This window comes from Esox lucius, chromosome 8, assembly GCF_011004845.1.
Source record: "Esox lucius isolate fEsoLuc1 chromosome 8, fEsoLuc1.pri, whole genome shotgun sequence".
In the NCBI taxonomy this organism is placed as follows: domain Eukaryota; kingdom Metazoa; phylum Chordata; class Actinopteri; order Esociformes; family Esocidae; genus Esox; species Esox lucius.
This window is the reverse complement of record NC_047576.1, coordinates 23,868,833-23,888,203: the sequence shown is the minus strand read 5'-3', so window position 1 is coordinate 23,888,203 and position 19,371 is coordinate 23,868,833. Positions and strand designations below refer to the sequence as shown.

Sequence of the window (19,371 nt, the reverse complement as noted above, 5' to 3'; positions counted from 1 at the left end):
TCGTGATTTTATTTGATGAGTCGTCACAGCTCTCCTACTCTTCCTCAATTTCTCTCACCCCGTTTACCCCATCTTCCTGGCATCCTGTTTGTGATGGAGAAGGTCCCATACGCTTCCCTTTACGGCATCAGCCTTCCCTGGGTGGTGGAGCTGTGGATCCCTGCAGGGGTACGACGCAGCATGGACCAGTGGTTCACCCCCTCCTGGCCCCGCAAGGCCAAGATCTCCATTGGCCTCCTGGAGCTGGTGGAGGACGTCTTCCACGGCACCTTCGGCTCCTTCCTCATGTGTGACGTGAACGCCGCCGGCTTCGGCTACAACGACCGCCACGACCTGAAGGTAATGGACGCTCGCCAAATCGTCCCCGAGGCCAGCTTCCAGGAAGCCATGAGAGAGAGGCGGTGCGTAGCGGACGAGGACTGTCTGTACGGGGCCGATTGTCACACTTCCTGTGACCTCACCAAGCACAGGTGTACACCCGAGGTGACGCGGCCCAACCTGGCCAAGGTGTGCAGCGCGCTCAAGGACTACCTCCTGCGTGGGGTGCCGGCTGACATCCAGGAGGAGCTGGAGAAACAGCTGTACGCTTGTATAGCCTTGAAGGGGTCAGCAGAAGAAATGGAGATGGAGCACTCGCTTATACTGAACAACCTGAAGACCTTGCTGTGGAAAAAGATATCACACACCAAGGACTCCTAATGAGTTGAAGACGTAGGTACGTCCTGACTACCCACCCTTCTACTGGTGTTTTCTAGCACTTTCCATCACGGCCCGGAAGCCTTTGGTCTCCACCATAGTAAATCAGCTATAGAAAGTGTGTTAATGAACAATTTGGGGAAGGGTGGACAGTCAGACAGAGATGAACACTACTGCTGCACCCCAACTCTATCCCTCTCCTCTAAGCCTTTCAGGGATATATAGTTGGACAATCAAACTGACACTCGGGGAAAACATTATGCTTTACAATTGAGGGGGAGGGGATGGGGTTAATGTTGACATTTTCTATTGTCTAATGTATACAACAGATTTTATTAGATTTACTGTACATTTCTGGCAAAAAAAAATTCTGTTAAATTGTCAACATGACTCGTCTTTATTTACATCCACATTTCTATTTCTTATGGAAGTCGGTCAAACTGTGCTTTGAATCAGTTGTTGCAATTTCTTCCTTAAAAATAATTGTTTTAATGTTCAATAACTTCACATCTGTTAGGAAATGAAACCTAATTTTCTTTTTGATGATGATAGAGATTTTCTACATCAGTTCCAAGAGCATGATAAATATTAACATTAAATACAAATCAAATTTTACCCCAGATACCAACTGCTGATTAGGGAAATATAAATAAAGGGGTGTAAGAGCCACTCACACTGCCCCTTCTGAACCTCATTCTGATTGAGATGGCTGACCGTATATCTGAGGTGATTTGAGTTTTTGCAGGAGCTTAGTATTTCCATTATTGTGATCATGTTGAGTGCACTTTTAGTCATAGCCACAGTCCCAGGTCTAATTCTGCATTGATAACATGGGTACATACAGAAATCCACACCATAGGCAGTCCAACTGGTCAGTATTTAGTGGGAAAATCATTGGTGTGGGCATCAAGAATGATGTGTTTTTACTTTAGAATTGGTTTGAATGTAAAAGCTACACTTGAATCCATAAATCATGTATTAACTGATGAGCATAAAACACACACCTTCTGGAAGAAGGGTTTGGTTCAGTTGATTATTCAATACTGCCATCAAGTGGAGAAGCTAATTCAGTGAGTCTTCTAATCTACGACAACATCGTGAACATAGACGATCTTCTAAGAACTGAACTTCAGGTTTTCTATAGCCTCTCACAGCGGCATGATCTCACAAACCTACATTTAAACACTTAACAGATATCAGTGCTAGGATTCACAGGCTGGGTTTCAAACTGTTTGGGCATGGAGCATTTCCTATTGGTGATGAGAAACGCTAAACTCGAGTGATTGGCTCGCCCTTCAACTAATCCAGCCAACAATGCACATGACGTAGCAGCAAAGCACCATAATTCACAACAAACCATCCTGTATATCAAGGACCAGCAATCAAACAAGCCGACCACTAAGTGCAGCGGATTAACGTCTGAAAAAGATGATTGCAGCCTTGTCGTCGTGAACATTCGCGCATCAAAGGCACCTTAGCAAGTACCAAGAAAATATAAAAACAGCTAATGAAAACAACTTTAACAAGACAATGTCAACAAAACAGTATGAGGTTTAACATTGCCCAGGTTTAACTGATTGGCCCAGTTAAATAGTTGGCTCCATGATGCATGTCCCGGAATATTTCTATTTACAGACAACACATTTGGATGTAAAAAAGGCACTTGTCCTTAGATGCGGCTCGTCTTTATATTGAACGCCAAATTGCTAGGTGACTATACTTTCAAGGCAGCTATAATATGAGGGTGCACCAATGATATACAAAGGCGGTGTTCTTTCCAATAGATTTATTAGAACAACGCATTATAGCTCCAACATTAGGACCAGATAATTTAGCTGTCAGCCGCCTCCTGTTCCTGAGCCCGAAGGAAGCTGGCCTTCTTCTGGGCAACGCGGTCTTTCCTCTGGGCCAGAGAAAGCTTGGCACGGTTCCACCTGTGAGGACAAACCACCAGGAATGACATCAGAATAACACTACATTCTCACAATGCTGGGGGGAAGGGGTGCATCTCAAAAGAAACCAGCCGGAACTGTGCCTTACCTCTTCTTCTTGACTTCTTTCTTGGGCTTCTTTTCATGGACTGGATTCTCACGAATGGCAGCATGAGCCTTTTTGTACATGTCCTCAACCTGTAGGACCCAAACAAGACATTTACACATTCAATTCTATTGAGTGATTACACTAACAAGTCAACGCCACCCCCGGCTGGCCACACCACCACTGAAACATGCAGAGGAGATTCAACTCGGTTCAGTGTAGCACTAGTAGACATGCTGCCATTTCTTCATATAGAATTCTACGAAAAGTAACCTACAGTTCCACAGAAACCACCTGTGCTGCTCTCAGCGATCAACCCAGGCAAATGAAGAGCCAACTACAATTTGTTTAGCCCCGGGTATATCGTCGAGCAGCAAAACCTCCACTACACTGACCCATGTCAACCCCTAGCCACTCCTGAGGAAGCAATATGGCAACAGCCAAGTGCAATAATGATGAATACCCAACCCACTGGCTCAAACTGCCCTCTGTCAAGGGAATTCAATTGACCCATTAACTTCAGGACACCCATGACTAGTTAGTTTCACACAGATCTACACAAGCTGGAAGGTGCCAATGTAGTCATGCAGGAGAGACTGGTTTAAAACACCACTACAACATGCTGCTATTGTTCACAAGTCTAAGGCCTCAGAGCTAAATGGTGGTTAAGCCAATACAGCTCAGGGTCAATAACCTAATGGACAGGGTGAGTAGAACCAAGTGGTTCTACTCATGCTGGCTACAGATAACTAGCGATTCAGGAATGGGGTAAGGGAAAACGGACTGGTGAAGGCCGGCACCTGTCCATAAAACAAATGGTCCATAAAACAAAAGGTTGAACTTGCCGTGTCAGGGGCAACGCCATTCTTGATGAAGCGAGAGAACTGCTTCTTATAAGCATCCTCGTCTTCCTCCATCAGGTAGCTCATGTACTCGGACACGTTGACACCCATGATGTGCTTGCGGTGGACCTCTGCGTTGAACTCTTTGCTCTCTGCATCATACCCAGGGAAGCGTTTGGTGCTGGGGAAGGACAGGATGTCAGAAAGGTTAGAGAACAACCAGGCTCATTCAATCCTACTTCAAACAGCTCTTATTGACAGGGACATAGGATTACAACTAGTGAACACCCTAAGTTAGTTACCCGGCCACTAGAAGGCCATTAACTATTACAGGACATTAGGTCGATCTGGGCAAATGACACCCTCAGAATTTGCTCAGCCTCAGGTGTATCAAGCAACACATACACCCTCCTGACATTCTGGCCGCGTCATGGCAAACCTTCTGGACACATATGCATTGCTTATATGAAACCGCATACAGCCTACAACAGTATACAGCCACAATAAATAGACAGGCATTTATAGAGTTTCATATGAAAGCCTACTAGCTTGTTGGGGCATGCACTGCTTCTGACATCAGTTTGAATGAGCAGGCCCCTTCAATAGTTAAGCATTTACCATTACCCTACTGGAATGCCACAAGCATGTTATAACATTTGTATATTAACTGCACATCATTGGCAGCTATAGGGGATTTGTTTGCAGTCTCCCCTGTTATAGGAAGTCTGTGGGAAACGAAATGGGCAGAGTTTATACAGATCAGCCAACAGGGATACGGAGTCCTATATGCCCACACACAGGCAATCAAAAGCTACATTTCACAGTGCTGTATCTCAATTTCTTGGCCCGCAACTATAATCGTAGAGAATAAGCCTGGCATAAATAGACTCAGAGGGGGATGCGACTGATCCTGTGGGTCCAAAAGCTTTGGACTGTCGCTACCTGGTATTTAATAGCATTTCCAGAGTGTCCCAAGTTTCAATTGACTTAAAGAAGCGGATAGAAAAGGGGTTTCAGGACCAGCGTCGCCATTCTGTGGACCAAGATGTACTACATGCAGAAAACAAAAGAATCTTGAGCAGTTTAACCAGCAGGAGAAGGCAAACCCACACTAATGTGTTTTGGTAACCTGACACTAGCAATGTCTTCTCAAAGACTAAAATCATTTTAAACATTAAATATAGTTTCAAAGTCCACACCATTAGGTTGATCGTTCTTAAAATGAAACATTTAAACAGACCTTTAATTGAATACTGCTTCAAGATTTTAGTACATATTGCAATGATGGTGCAGTCATCACAAAACTACCACAAACAGGACACAAAAAATAAAACCAAAATGCCATTATATTAGGAGTTGGAAAACAATTCAGCTGCTACTTAATCAGCAGGAGCTGCTTGTAAACTGGTTTGACGCTGACAATGTTGTTCACCTGGTAATTTACATGGCACTTTAATTCCAACAAGTGCTGTTGCTGGTCAAAGAGGTATTTGTGGTGCCAGTGAAAGATGTTCAGTTGGTTCTGAAGGAAAAATATTTCTTCTATTTATACATACGTCTAAAGTCACTGCTCATTCCAGCAATCGGGCAACAATTTGTGTTCTTTTAGATAAAACTATAGTATAAATGCTCTTAACGCCAGTTTGATTAGGTTTGAACATGATACACACGCCACTTGTGAAAAGCAAGAGGTAAGAACCTATTTAGACTGAATCAATTGTCTGAAACAATTTCATTTCAATAAGATTAACAAAATGCAATGACATTTTTAACAAGGTAATCATGCTGCACTGCAAGACAAAACACATGCCTAGCATTTGGCCAGACTAGTGACCAGAAAGAAATATAAATAAAATAATTACTGACAATGTTAACTGGCAACTAACATTGCACCTTCCATCAATCAAGTGCTATTGCTGGTGAGTTTTTTTTGTGTTAGTGTGAGATGTTTAGTTGATTCCGAACTTTCAAATCATGGACAAGAACTTACAGAACCATACTTAAGCCATGGCTCAATCCACTAATACATTGATCAAGACGTTGCCTTTAGTCCTTAGTAGTGGAGAGCATTGGTTGCATGGCTCCCATGTTATCTTGGATATTAGTGTGACAAGTGCAGTTTTCATCCAGTTAAAATATAAAAATACATTTGACAAATCTGTGTCTCATCTAAAAAATTAAGGATTTATAATAATTCAAAAAAAATTCCCCATGTGCCACATCCTAGTTCACAACCATTAATAAAGACCAGGTTCCTACTCTCAAGGATACCCTGAGGAGAACAGTTTAACAGCACTTCAACATTACAGCCCATTTCTATTGGAAATAGTGGTCCTATTATCTAGTGTTCCTATAAGTGTCGTTACCTGTGTGGGATGGACAGGCCCCCATCCACAGCACCCTTCAGGGCTCCGAACACTTTGTTGCCAGTGCTGGTTCTGGCGAGCCCTGCATCCAGGTAGCAAGTGAATGCTCCGGGCTGACCGTCGATGCTCTCCACATTGAACTCATCTCCAGTCACCTCCACCTGTCCCTCGTAGACCTTGTCAAGGCCAAACTTGTTCAGCAGCTGGGGGGGAAATGGTATTGTGTCAAGCCAAGCTAACCACAACCATGTCTCTCACACCAGTAACAGGGCACAACCACAGGGGCAGCCACCCACAGCAGACGCCTTGAGTTGATGTCTATAAACCCAGCCCTCCAAACGAAAGACCAATCCTCACTATGAGCGAACAAGCTAAATGGGTCCTGGCCAATAGCACTGAAGGACTGAGATGTCGATCACAGTGAACACCTGAAATAGGTCACAGTGACATGCCAAGCAAGAACGGCACAGCAATTAGTGGATATCTGGTCCACACAGGGTGCCAAACAGGACAGCCATCCGAGCAGAACAGGGGTAACAGATGTTGACCTTACCCTGCGGGCAAGCAGCAGACCAGTGCAGTAGGCTGCGGCGTAGTTTGTCAGGCCCACAGCAACCCCGTACTTGGGCAGTTCGTGGGAGTATGCTGCGCACACAATCATGTCCCCCTCGATCTTGGCATAGGCAATCTGAAGACGAGTACAAACAGTAGCTCAGGTTTTGGATTATCAATTCCTTCGAGAATACGACAGATGAGACATTGGTCTAAATCAAAGCCAAGTGTAAACAAAGGACATGACCACAAACCTGTTAATGCGGGTAATTTAAAGGGAGAATGCTACTCTGAACGTGCCTCTATTAGAACATTGTTCTCAGATAGCCACACTCCCCCATTTGACTTGTATATGGGCTAGGTTTCTGTCAATCGTCAAACTTGTGCTAAATGACTAGATCAGCATTTGGAATTGGAGAATAAAAGTGGCTTTAAAGTTCAGTCTCCACCATGTTAAATCTCCCTGAATTCTCTCTGGAGGATCCCATCCTACCTGGCAGACAATATCCCGGTTTGAGAAACGGACGATCATCCTGTACTTTGGTGTGTTGTACTTGTTCTTATCTTGGATGACCAGGCGCTTACGGGCAAAGTAGTCGGTCTTTCCCTCTAAAAAGAACAACAATGGTCATGTCAGTGACCTGGAAGTGTATCAGCGGAAGAAGACTAATGTCAAAGGATGAGGACAGTCATGACATTTCCAAGTTGAGATTTAACTCTTCGGAATGTGATGACAAATCCTTTATACATTGTTTACCTCTCCTCCTCCTGAATTTGACCTGGTACCTCTTGAAGTAGGCCTTATTCTTCACCACTTTCACGAAACCCTGAGAAGTAAAGTTTGCAGGTGTCAGTTGAACAACAGTCACTACTGTACGTAAAGAAAAAAGTAGACAGTGCTACACATGCAAATGTTAAAACTTATATTATGTGGGCAAACGTGTCAACACATTGTTGCACCAAGTCCAGGTCTTGTCTTAAGTCTGTCAGTTTGCAGTTAGCAAGCAGTGCCTTGGCTTCTATGTAGTAATTCCGAACACAATAAACGTACTTATTAACGATTCACGTCACTGGACATGATTACAGACAACACACACTCATCAGACATAGTAACATATCACTGTAAATATTTATGCGGAATAACAGGAAGCATTAATTCATGAGGGCCGCCATTAGGCCACGTTTGATAGACCCCGATTCAGCAGTAGCCGGACGGAATCTATCTTCATCCATGGATTTTCGAAAACATTTCAAATATGTGATTGCACACAGCACACATCGGATGTCTTGCACATGCATGTAAGAGCATATTTTGCCATTTTACTAACCATTTTGCAGTCTTTTCTGTCTCCTTTACCAGGAGCCTGGAGTCAAAGACTGGGGATTGACTCCGCTGCACTTGAAAAAGGAAGTATGCATTGCGCATGTTCTGTAAATAGCGTTTTGCCGGATGTAGCATTAGAAAAGGGAAAATGCTACAGTACCCTCTATTGTGAAGGCTGTGTAATGACAATAACACAAAATATGACTTTTAAAAAAGTTAGCTGACAGACACTAGCCTTGAGAAACTAAAACAATAAAATGTTTTATCAGACTTTTAGAGAAATTCCATCAAAATCGTTTTTGAGACAAATGTATCTTATTTTTTGTTGTTATTACATTTTTAGGCATCATCTGTGTTAGATTATGCCTAAACATTTCATAAACATTAAATGTACCGACTAGATTGTTAACTATATTGCATTATATATTTCAATAATGGATTTTATTTTATAGAAGAAAATCTGAGTTAGCGCTGATAGCATAATATCCTGCTGCTGGAAGAACGGTAATGAAGGCTCGAACGGCCATCACTAGTTTCTAGCAGTAATTTTGACTCGTTAGCCCAGTTAGCTAACTAGCAACGTCACCAGCAGTGTTAGGATTAGGGACTGTTAGGGACAGTAAGCGTTAAGGTCTCCACAATTATCTTATTTTTAGATCAGATTTGGAACCAATTTGCAGGTGAAGTAAAAAGAAAAGAGGGACACATCTGTGAAACCCAGTGGTATAATTTTCCAATGTTAAGAATAGGGAGGCAATTTACCCCAATTTACCTGGCGGGCCGGGAATCTTACCCCACTAGCTATGCAAAATCCCCCTTTCCTAAAAAGGACATTTAATAAAATAACAAAAAAGTCTGTCAAGTGTAAGCATTTTTAATTTATAATATGTTACCCCTAAGCTTGGTCCTCACCACTTACATTTTTTCAAATTTAGATTGAGCTCAGCGGGGTATCTTACCCTATGCAATGATATGTGCCCCTGCATGTCAGAAAAACGACTGACTTCAACAAATAGTTTTATTCACAATAAATCCCAGTCTGTATCTTTAATAGTGATTTAGATTTTAACATGACTTGTTCAGTGACTTGCTCAATAATATATATATGTATAGTACATTCTATCATTATACATTGAAACATAACAGACTCCAACATTATATTGACTTCAACCCAGGGCAGTGTGTTTTCTATTGTTATTGTTATGTATCAAGTACTGCCAGTCTATAATAGTATTGTGTAGGCTTACGTCATTGATTTTTTTTTAGGACAGTCAAGGGTGTGGCTAACAAAATAGGGGAAATTATGAGCATGTATAACTTGCACTTCCATGTAAAACCAGAAAGGTTGGTTTGATGACATTTTCTTCATTTGTCAACCAACATAGCTGACTCTTCTTTTTACTTCATTATCATCTGTCTTAGAAAAAACATATATGCATATCTTCCTGAACTGGACAACTGATTTCTAACCTTTACCTTCACATCTTCTGTCTGATACTGAATGTGGGATGTTTGCTGTGATCCACTCTGGACAGCAACATTACAAAACTACTTGTGGAATTTATACTACTATTGTCAGAGACTACAATGTGCCTCAGGTACGTGTCTGCTGTAATCGCTGGCTACTAGGATCCTGGAGTTAGATCTTTCGTATTTCAAAGTTGTGACAACAATTCGTTTGGAATGTAAGTACTATACTCATTTTAGAAATTGGTCTATGTAAATTATGTGTAAATTATAAAGTGTACTGATATGAGAGTGATATTTTGTGTGCTAGAATGAAATAGTGAATACAAACGTAAAAACACCTATTCTTAAATTAGTTAAAAGAAAAGCGAATACAGACTAGTTTAAGGGGAAACTGATAGTTTAGCACTAAAACAAACGGTAGATGGCAGTATATGCATGTAGCTACTCTTTCCCAAAGGTTCCTGTTGGTTTTGAAGTCGATTGACGTTACGCATGCTCTGTGGAGTGGATGTAAACATTTGGAACTGCCCTTTTGTTGGCTTGAGTTGGCTTCAGCTTTGTGTAGTGTACACGTATTCGGCTCGATGGGTTGGACCGTGGAGCTGATGCCTGGTGGAATCAGCTAGCGGTAGCCAACAAGCTAGCATACTCTGCGAAAACATCAATCCAATGCCGGACTGTTGAACTCCTTCCAATTAAATTGCGCAAGACTGTGCTGTTGTACTTTGGTCCATGGAAAGTTAATATTTAGCTATCGTTGAGGGTTTAAAACGTTTCCAAGGTAAGCGTGATTTAGACTTTTTGGGAGAATGGACTTGTGCTGTTGCTTTAGCTATCGTTAGCTAGCAAGCTAGTAGCTATTTTAGCCATCGTTTACTGACTAGTCTTAGACAACACAGCATGGATATATATTTTGCATTATTATTTGAGCGTGCACTTTATTTCAGATTGGTATATTATGCAATGTACTGACATAGCTAGCTAGTAAATGGATTAACGTTAACTAATTTAGCTACCTTGTTTCGCTAACTAACAACATCACTTTGCTAGATTAGTTGCGCAACGTATACAATTCCATAGTTAATTAACTAGTTGCTAATCAAGAAAAGTATACACTTGCATTCTTAATTTGCACGACCACTGTATGTAAACCGACTCCTGTTGCTAGAGAAAAAGTTGGAAGTTCTTTCTTGCAGCCAGACATTACAGTACTTGCAGACAGACATGGGGACGGTTCCTGTAGGCTAATATGGACAACAAGAGAAAGCATGTCCGGAGTTACACAATTCAGTTTTTGTATTTTATGTCTTAAAGCACAGTACTTGCCACTCAGTGACGGTGGATTCGCTGTAATATTTTCTTTGCTAATCGTTTTACAGATAATAGATAGCACGTCGCTAGCTTGCAGAAGCAGTGTTTGTTGTTTAGGTAAACACAAACCTCTACAGTACCTAAGCTTAGCTAATGATGGAGGAGATTTTTCTTAAAGTTTTTTTTTCTAGCCTTATATGAATTTTTGGACTGTTAAGTTGTTACTGGTTACTGGAAGATCAGGTCAGATTTGAACCCAAGCTGGTATATTTGCTCATGATTGTGTACTTATGTATATGTACACACATATTTTTTAGGTACAGTAATGCCTTTGGATCAGTGCATGGCTTTAATTTGAAATGTTATTCTCTGTTCAATTGGTCAAAAACACTGACACATTTTTAATTAGACCTTTTTTGGAAGTGTCCTACATTCCATGCTTAAAGACACTAATGGCAATGGTTGGTTTGCACATTACCATATTTTGGTAATACACAATGTGGACATTTAGGTTTGCAGAGCAGGCCGATAGTAAATGCTGCTGGAGGATCCTTTCTCTACTTTACAGCTATCCAGTTCATTGTGTTCCCTGGTAAATCAGTGTTGGTAGGGCTGACCAAGGGCATTGATTTTCCACTTGCCTCTTCTCAATCCTGATGATGTTTTGTGTAAAGTGAGCAAAAACAAGACTTTTCATCATGAATTAAACAGTAATGTTCAGTAGAGTAGGAAATGCGCTGGAGGTTTGTACTGAGATGGGCATCATTTGCATTGGCGAACAGTTGCCAAGAAAGTATTACTTCTAGTTGTTTTTGCTACATTCTCCCACCAGATCAACCGTTGATTCCATGGTGTCTCATTTTTTGCTCGTGTCCATTTACATTTTGTCTAATTAATATATTCATTAAAGGTCCAATACATGGCCTGTTTAAAATCCCTGCTGAAATGTTACAAGCCCCCCCCCAACCCCCTTCCCCTCAGTTCTCATCCTTGGATGTAATCATGGTCTTGCTGCACAAAGTAGAGAACCCCTCTTCATCCTTAAGTTCTAATTACACATCCCAAATGAAACCCTATTTACTATACACTGCATTTTAATTGAGCCATCTGGTCAAAGTTGTGCACTCAATAGGGAATAGGGTGCCATTGAGGAAAAACTAGGTGCTGAAGATCCCCTTTCATGTTGATCCACTTAACTGCTGATCCAGGCCTGCAGTCATCTGTTGCTATGCTGGGTGTCGTAGGCCTAACACCACAGCTAGCGTACGCTGTCGTTTCTCTTCTTCCTTTCTCTTCTTCCACCATGAACAACTTTAACTAAAAATATCTCCCTTCTTATTAGGCTGCATCTTATAGCTAATGCTGGCTGGGCCTAGTTGATAACACTGGCAAACCACTGCCTTCACTCTGGTCTCCTCATAGGAACCCCTGTTGAAGACATTACGGTTAAACACTTTGTAATAGAATCACATGCTCTGCTCTGCTGTCTCAGTCCTGGGCACACATTCCTGCCATCCAAACTCTGTGTTTTTTTTAGCCTGGCTGTTGGCTGGTTGTGAGTGTGACTTGAGATTTGAAGCAGACATCTAAGACTGGGGTTGTGGAGGATTGGCTTGTGTGTACTCAACTCTGTCAGACTGTGATATTAGTTATGTTACAGAGAGCTACCCAATTTATTGTTAAAAAAAAAGTGGTAGCATTTCAGGTTCCATGTAAATCTAATTAAGTGATTCAGCTGAGCTATGTTAGGCTACTCAAATGTTTTTTGACATGGATATGGGACTAATGTTCCATATCCATGTCATATCTGTTCTTGTACCCCGAAGGCCACGGCCATGTTTAAATCGTTTTCTAGTCTCTGTGCTGTGCCTTGCTGCAAATTAGTTCTTACTGTGTGGAGTGGATGAGAGTACTGGAAGTGAGCATTTAACTGGTTAAGGTTAAAGGCTAATTGGTTGTTTGATTTGACTATACTGTAGAAAATATATCTCTGGGCAATATCATGTTTTAGGGCTAATCCTAGCTGTTCCGTGCTATTTTCCATTATTTTGTCCATTCAGCAGCACTGCAGTGCTATAGGACAGCCTACATTATTTGTGGCTGCTGTAGGCCAAGACTCTTAACACAGAGGAAAATGCCTGTCTGAGAATCATTTGGTAAGTTTCCGATCTAACCGGCGGTTGTTGTTTGGCTGAAGGGCCGTTTATTCAGACTTCAGAAACCTGCCTTGCCTTAACTTTATTAACAGTGCTGAATGTCTCTCTGACTGTGGTACTTTTTAAAATGTCTTAATTGCTCTCAAATTTCTCAAGTAAGTATTTATATCTGTCAAATTTATTTTTCTTAGAAGTAGTGAAAGTCACGTAATTGAAGTAAAATACAATAAATATAGGATTTAGAATTAGTTTTTTTTTGGTCCACCATTTGGATTAAATGATTAGACTCGTAAAAACATGTTTTGGGCTGTCAATTAAAATGTACTGAAATTAACAGGTATTTGCAATTAACATGGCCTGGAAATTGTCACGGTAGTTGGACTTGTGTAGAGGAATCACAGACTGCCCTCCAGTTAGACATGTACCCATCCTTTACTCTGGAGAACTATTCACATTTTTATAGTATCCAACTGATACTAATATCCAATCAAAATAGTTTATGTCCAGTACACATTTTGGGCACTTCATTAAAAGGGTACTTGAGGATTTGGAGCAAACTGATGGATAGCATTTTTATGTCTCTGAGTGTTCTGAAAGAAAGTTGAAGTGTAGGATATTAGCTTAGCGCAATTGCTGATTGTCATAAAGTACAAGCCAGGTATTCGTAAAAGCAGGGACATTTCTCAGTATATTATGGCTTAAAAGGTTATAGCTCCTGAATAATCCAACAAGACTGTGAAAGTGTTGCAATTATTTGACAAAAAAAGCTAGCTTGCCCACAATGAGAAATTACACTTTTACTTCCCTGTTAGTTTTGTATACAAACCCACACCAAGTCTTGATGGTATCTATTTATCCTCACCGATTACTATATATATGTAGTCTACCTTGGATTGGTTACATGCATTTCTTTACTTTTGAGAAGTGCTGGCTAGTACTTGTTGACACCTGGCAAGTGCGCTAAGCTTATGATATACCTCATGTAAGCATTTGAATGTTCAAAATGCATAGAGACATAAATGGTGTCCATCATTTCATCTGACTCTGGGTAGGTATGAAATTAGGCCAAAAAATTTGTTTTACCCCAATGTTTCATTCCCATAGTTTTCTCTCACACAATCTGTAGTAAGGAAATTATCTGAAAAAGACAGATGGGTAAGGCTTATGGTCTGTACCCTACCTCTGTATGTGTGTTTGTTCACTCATCAGTGCGTATTAGAAGCCTTCAACCACAGACTGCTCTCTCTTCCCTTTAGTCACATTTTCTGCTGCTAGTTAATTCTGTCTGGCATGTGTGATGTCCCTCGCATTATGGGTCTCTAACCCATGTGTCCTTTTCTCTCCAAGAGGGAGGTTGCCTGTCGAATGGCATCCCAGGGGTACACTGTAGGAGGAAGATGGTGCCTTTTGGGACCCTGACAGTGTTAAAGTAGCCATGCTTTGTTTACAGTGTTTACACAGGCAGCTCAGTTTGTACCCTTATGGCAATAGCACTTAACTGTAATCTCAGAGGAGGGCAGATTAGGGAGTGGTTTTCACCCCATGGCATTATGCTTCAACAGGCTGCCTTACAATGCCACATGCCTCTCTTGTTTAGTTTTTTTCCTTAAAACTCAACGTTTTTATGTACACTCAACAAAATATTTTTGGGAATATTAGATTAGGCGAAGTCCCCATTTGCAGTCTTCAAAGTTTTTAGTCTTGGTGTGGCTTTTATCTCCCGAAAAGCTTGCCCCTTTCATGGAATGTTCCTTCTGGTTCTAATGATCTTATTTTCTCAAACTTTTCATCTCCTGTTTTTTGGGATATTACACAATCCCAATGGGAATGAGCTTGTCAGTCTTCTAAACCATTTTTTGGTTTGCGAGGTTTGACTTTACAAATGGATGAGCATATGCCTGTTGTTCCCTTTTAAATGGTAGTAGCCATGCTGGCAGTGCTCCTCAAACCACAACCCAGCCCCCCTGTATTTCTACTGGCCGCTCAGTACCGCACCATCAGAGTGAAAAAAGCAAGCTAAGATCTTTGTATTTCTGTTCCGGTTCTTTTAACTAGGCAGACTGTTGTCTCCGGAAGACCAATCACCAGACAAAATGACTCATCTATCTTAATACATATCAACCATATTTGTTACAATTATTGATCTTTTGACCATTCATATTAATCTTTTTATTCAGATGCTTTTTAGAGCTAATGTGATTGAAAACTATTGTTATTGGTGCCTGTCTAAATAGGCTATAGCCATTCTAAATAGGCTATAGGCATTATGAATGGAGAATGCAGTACGTCAGTTTTTTTGATGCTCAACTGCCCATTATTAGATTCATAAAGATTCATGAAGTACATAACCATTTGTCTCTTCAATTGTGAGTTAATTGCCTTTACGTGTGATGATACTGTAGATGACTGATGGTTCTTATATGCCTGTTGACTAACTGATGATACCCTTGTGACAAGTACCCATGGATGGCTGTAATACTTCAACATGGGTTGTTTTTGCCGGACTGTGTAAGCGGAGCAGGCCTAGAAGAACGAATGTCACTGACTGACTGACTACCCCTTGTTAAATAGTGTAGTGGTTAGAGATGCAGACTACAGAACAACATGCCAGTGTTCGACTTCCATCGCAGTCAAAACACATTGTCTTAGGATTTGTTCAGGACAAAAACTTTGCTGCCTGCAACCTTCAGTAGCTACATTATATATAGGAAGCCTCAAATAGACCAGTCCTGTTGGATTTTTGAGTTATGCATTAGGATTTGTTCAGGATAGACAACTTGGCTGGCTACACGATTCTCTCGTCTTTTTACTTGACGAAAAAGTCAGTTATCGTTACATACATTGATAGTTATTGTATCAATGTCATTCACGAATGGCTAATAAGCTGTTAAAACAGCCAGTGGTGAAAGCCATACAGTTCCATGCTATTTGTGGTGGAGGTGAACATAATAAGAAATATTAGTCAGTTTAACACAAAGCTTATGGTGTCTAGCGAAATATGATATATAACTTAGCGTGGTCTAATGTCAAGGTGCTATACTGACACTTGAAAAGCGTGCAATTCTGTGGTGAATTGGCTGAAGACATTCGTCCCTTTCAATTGCGGGCCAGCTGAATTAGGCGTGCCTGGTTCCTTTTTTATTTTTTTTATTCATTTCTAGATAACAATTTCAGAACCTGTTTTGCAGGTCAATGTTTTCTCTAAGCATTTATTTTGTTACAAAAGTGTTCCCATTTGCAAAAAATATGTAGTTCATTACTTTATTTTGGAAGTGACTATAACTATTTGCTTAATGTTACTGTAGAGCTGCTTGTCTTGTGTTTGCAGCAGAGCTATTTAAATCGGTGTATGGGTTCAATTCTTCACAGAAGATATATTTTCAAGGACAACTACTGTTGTAGAGAGCGCTTCATTTGTGGAAGGCAGATTTAAGATTGAAATCCCACCAATACCCATACTTTGGCTAACAGAAGTTGTGTGACATGGCTAGTGTAGTTTCTAGCAGGGCCAGGAGAAAATATATATATTTAATGTGTTATTTTTTGTTGCAAGGTTAAAGGGTGTAGCACAAATAACAGGGGAGGTCTGGAGGCCTTGTTTCCTGTTTTTCAGTGCAAGACAGGATATAGGACCTTACATATACTGAGCTGGCACTACTGCACTGACTTGTCGACTAAAGTACCTCTTTCTGCCTATTAAACTAGAGCTTGTGGGATTTCCAGCTGATGTCTTGTACAGTTGACTTTTAGCCGGTAAGGTATCAACACTTGTGGCTGTCGGCTTGGTGATTTCTCCACCTTAACTCGGTGGGCCAAGTAGAATGCCACTTTCACCCCCACAAGTAGGCTACATGTACTGTATGTCAATGTACTGTCTAATGACAGACCTGTTTGCTGAGGCTCCGAGCTACATTCTGGGCTTCCCCTTTTTACACAGCAGTCAGAATAAACCCTAGCTTCAGGCTACTTGATGTGTTATATAAACTGGTACATACACCAAGATATATCCATCTGTGGTTATGAAGTGAGAATAATTTTGAAGGGGCCCTGATAAGCCTGAAACCGAGGCTTGCAAAAATCTCACTAGACGTAGTCAGGATATTAAAGCAATTAAGGACCATGCTGTAGTTTTAATCACGGTACTGGCCCGGCAGCTGTGAAGGAAACCAATCCAACACCTTCCCTGGCTCATGTGATTGAGCCGTTAGCTCAATATCTTCATTAAACTTGCTACATCAAAATGCATGAGGTGTTCGTGATCGTCGGCTTCGGCTTGGCTCGGAACGTAGGTCAGAGATGAAGAGATGAATTGTTCTTACAAGCCTCACAGACTCTCGATCACTCACTTTCTGGTTGCAATATCATTATTAACTCCTGTGAACTTTTGTGTAAAATTAGTAAGTGGCTTGAGGTTAGCCAGGCTTCCTTTATGGGGTTTCTTTCTAGAGGTGACAGTCTGGCTTTATTACTGCTACATATCAAATCCTGACATTTACATCTTAAGTGTCAAGTTGTGACTCCCAGTGATGTAAAATAACTGTGACATTGTGGCCACAGTCTCCAGGAGTGAATATACTGTAGGTTACCTCAAGACCAAAATCCTCTATTTGAGTCAACAGTCAGGTTTGTGAAACTCCCTTGAATGAGGCCAACCACAGCACAAAAAGAAACGTATTAGGGTGCAGGTGGGTGTCTCCTTTTCAGTGGAACAGCTGTCTGTATTTTCATTGCAGCAGAATGGTAACAGCTGTCTGTATTTTCATTCCGGAAGAATGGTAACAGCTGTGGCTTTCCAAACCTTTTGTGTCAGGATTGGGTAGAGCTGTGTGCCTGCGTTTTTTCGGGTGAGATATTAAGAGTCCAATTGGACTAATTTATAAATTTCACTGGGCTAAATCCAGAGTCTATTTGATTTTAGACTAGGTCAGAAGTATGACCAGGTGGACAAGGACAGGGACAGCAACGGGCCCCCCAAACCAGGTACTCTGCAGGTGTGGACCAGGACCTCATCTCCTCCTAAAATTTGAAACTGGAGGTGACTGAGAAAAGTTAGAAAGTGCATTCCTCATACCCCCCAGCACAATAATATAGCAGCGTAACACTTTGGAACTGAGACGGGGGGGTCCGGCGACACTGTGGCCCTACCAGGGGGAGGCCCCGGGCAGGGCCCCATAGGCAGGAATCAATCCACCCACATTGCCAGGCATCAACCAAAGGGACAACCACCCACCGCAACCCCCCTGAATGAGGGCTGAGTATTGCCAGCAGCGTACAGCCCAGTTGCCCAAGTGCGCAACAGAGAGTTAACAACAAGCCAGTGACTCTTCCCCCGAAAGGCATTGGAGGGAGGGCGTCCCAGTGGCGACGAGAGCCCACCTGGCAAGACAGCAAGGGTGGACAGTATCAAGCCTACTGGTCACCTTCACACCCCTGGGCCAGGCTACACCTAATTATAAACCGTGCTGTAGAGATGAGTTTTAAGTAGACACTTGAAACTTTGCACTGAGTTTGCATTTCTAATCTTAATTGGCAGATCATTCCACAGTAGTGGAGCTCTATCAGAAAAGGCCCTGCCGCCAGCTGTTTGTTTAGAAATTCTAGGTACAATTAAAAGGCCTGCATCTTGTGATCGTAGGTTACGTGTAGGTATGTATAGTTAGTAGATGTGTGATTGTCTCAATTTCTCTGGTGTTTGTGGTATATGGCCAATACACCAGGGCTAAAGGTGGTATCCAGGCTCTCTGCATCATACTTTTACGTCATACACTTGGCACTTTGTCTCATACACTTGACTTGAATACTTTCAGCCGAGACCATAACTGCCAAGTTTAGAAAATGGTCATTGGGGAAATATGCAATGACAGAGAACCAGTGACTCAACATCTGACAGAAAAACAAAAACCTGCTTGATGACTAAGAGTTCCTGAAATTTCAAAGTTTTGGCTCCAGCCTGGTGTGACTGTGGTTGTGGTTCGAGCCTCCTGCTGTCAGGTGAATTCCACAGACATTTCTTGCTGACTACAGATGTAAGATACAACTAGTGTTCTAGGGCCAGGCAGAACTGTGCTGAGTTGGATATCTCAGGAGGAGGAACAGCACTTTGACCCTTTATGCACTGACACTGTGATCAGCATATGACTTTTCGAAGTACCGGAAGCCAGACGAAATGCAAGGCAAACATTTTTGAGACAGTTATTCAGAAGTCAGAGTCAGCTGTGCAGAGTTGGGAGACAGACCTGGGAGAAGCTTTTCGGTACTCCTTGGAATTCTTGCTTTTAGGCAGTATTATCTAACCTGTACTTTCCTTTTGTTGATACTGACTGGATTTCTGCATGGATTGTAAAGACCTCATCACTCTTTACAGGTAGGAGTATTTGGCTGGATTTTGATTGCGCAGTGGTTCTCAAACCTTTCCTGGGGGGCCTTCAGGTGATAGGTATTCCAGATCTAGCAAACCTGAATCAACTCGGCAACTAATAAGCCCTGGTCTGCTTGATTCAGGTGAGCTTTTTGGGGGCTACAACCAAACTGTGCGTTTTGAATTACATCACTTGTTTCTAGGCATCACCAGGAGAGGACTGCTTGAGAACCAGTGGGATAGTGTACTACGCTTTATG

General features: G+C 41.7%; 3 protein-coding genes across 8 annotated transcripts in view; 2 read left to right on the top strand and 1 right to left on the bottom strand.

Annotated features, from left to right (window-relative positions):
• Positions 1-1,369, top strand: part of LOC105011766 (divergent protein kinase domain 1A) — a 44,326-nt gene extending 42,957 nt beyond the window's left edge. For both annotated transcript variants that reach the window (XM_020049109.2, XM_010872074.3), the window contains one exon: positions 103-1,369. In XM_020049109.2, the coding sequence (XP_019904668.1) occupies positions 103-699 (597 nt within the window). In that variant the 3' untranslated portion in view covers positions 700-1,369. The remainder of the gene's footprint in view (positions 1-102) is intronic.
• Positions 1,370-2,467: 1,098 nt separating this feature from the next.
• Positions 2,468-7,930, bottom strand: LOC105011768 (60S ribosomal protein L5). Its single transcript, XM_010872077.4, has 8 exons — positions 7,822-7,930; positions 7,251-7,320; positions 6,987-7,102; positions 6,495-6,629; positions 5,942-6,144; positions 3,579-3,756; positions 2,737-2,825; positions 2,468-2,630 (listed from the first exon to the last, which is right to left on the bottom strand). The coding sequence occupies exons 1-8, from the start codon at positions 7,822-7,824 to the stop codon at positions 2,528-2,530; spliced, it is 897 nt and encodes a 298-aa protein (XP_010870379.1). The 5' UTR covers positions 7,825-7,930; the 3' UTR covers positions 2,468-2,527.
• A 1,242-nt stretch (positions 7,931-9,172) lies between these two features.
• Positions 9,173-19,371, top strand: part of evi5b (ecotropic viral integration site 5b) — a 49,860-nt gene continuing 39,661 nt past the window's right edge. Inside the window, exons 1-2 of one of the 5 annotated variants that reach the window (XM_020049125.2) lie at positions 9,793-10,068; positions 19,119-19,255. The gene's annotated coding sequence lies outside the window, so the exon portion shown is untranslated. Of the gene's footprint in view, positions 9,503-9,789; positions 10,069-19,118; positions 19,256-19,371 lie in introns of those variants that run through there. The other 4 variants (XM_010872079.4, XM_020049126.2, XM_010872078.3 and 1 more) reach the window with 4 other exon arrangements.

Excerpts from the sequence above, each read along its gene's own strand:
- LOC105011768 (XM_010872077.4), bottom strand. Across the intron at positions 7,103-7,250 it reads CAAATTCAGGAGGAGGAGAG|AGGGAAAGACCGACTACTTT; the intron begins GTAAACAATGTA and ends TGTTCTTTTTAG. Across the intron at positions 6,145-6,494 it reads GTCTGCTGCTTGCCCGCAGG|CTGCTGAACAAGTTTGGCCT; the intron begins GTAAGGTCAACA and ends TTTCCCCCCCAG.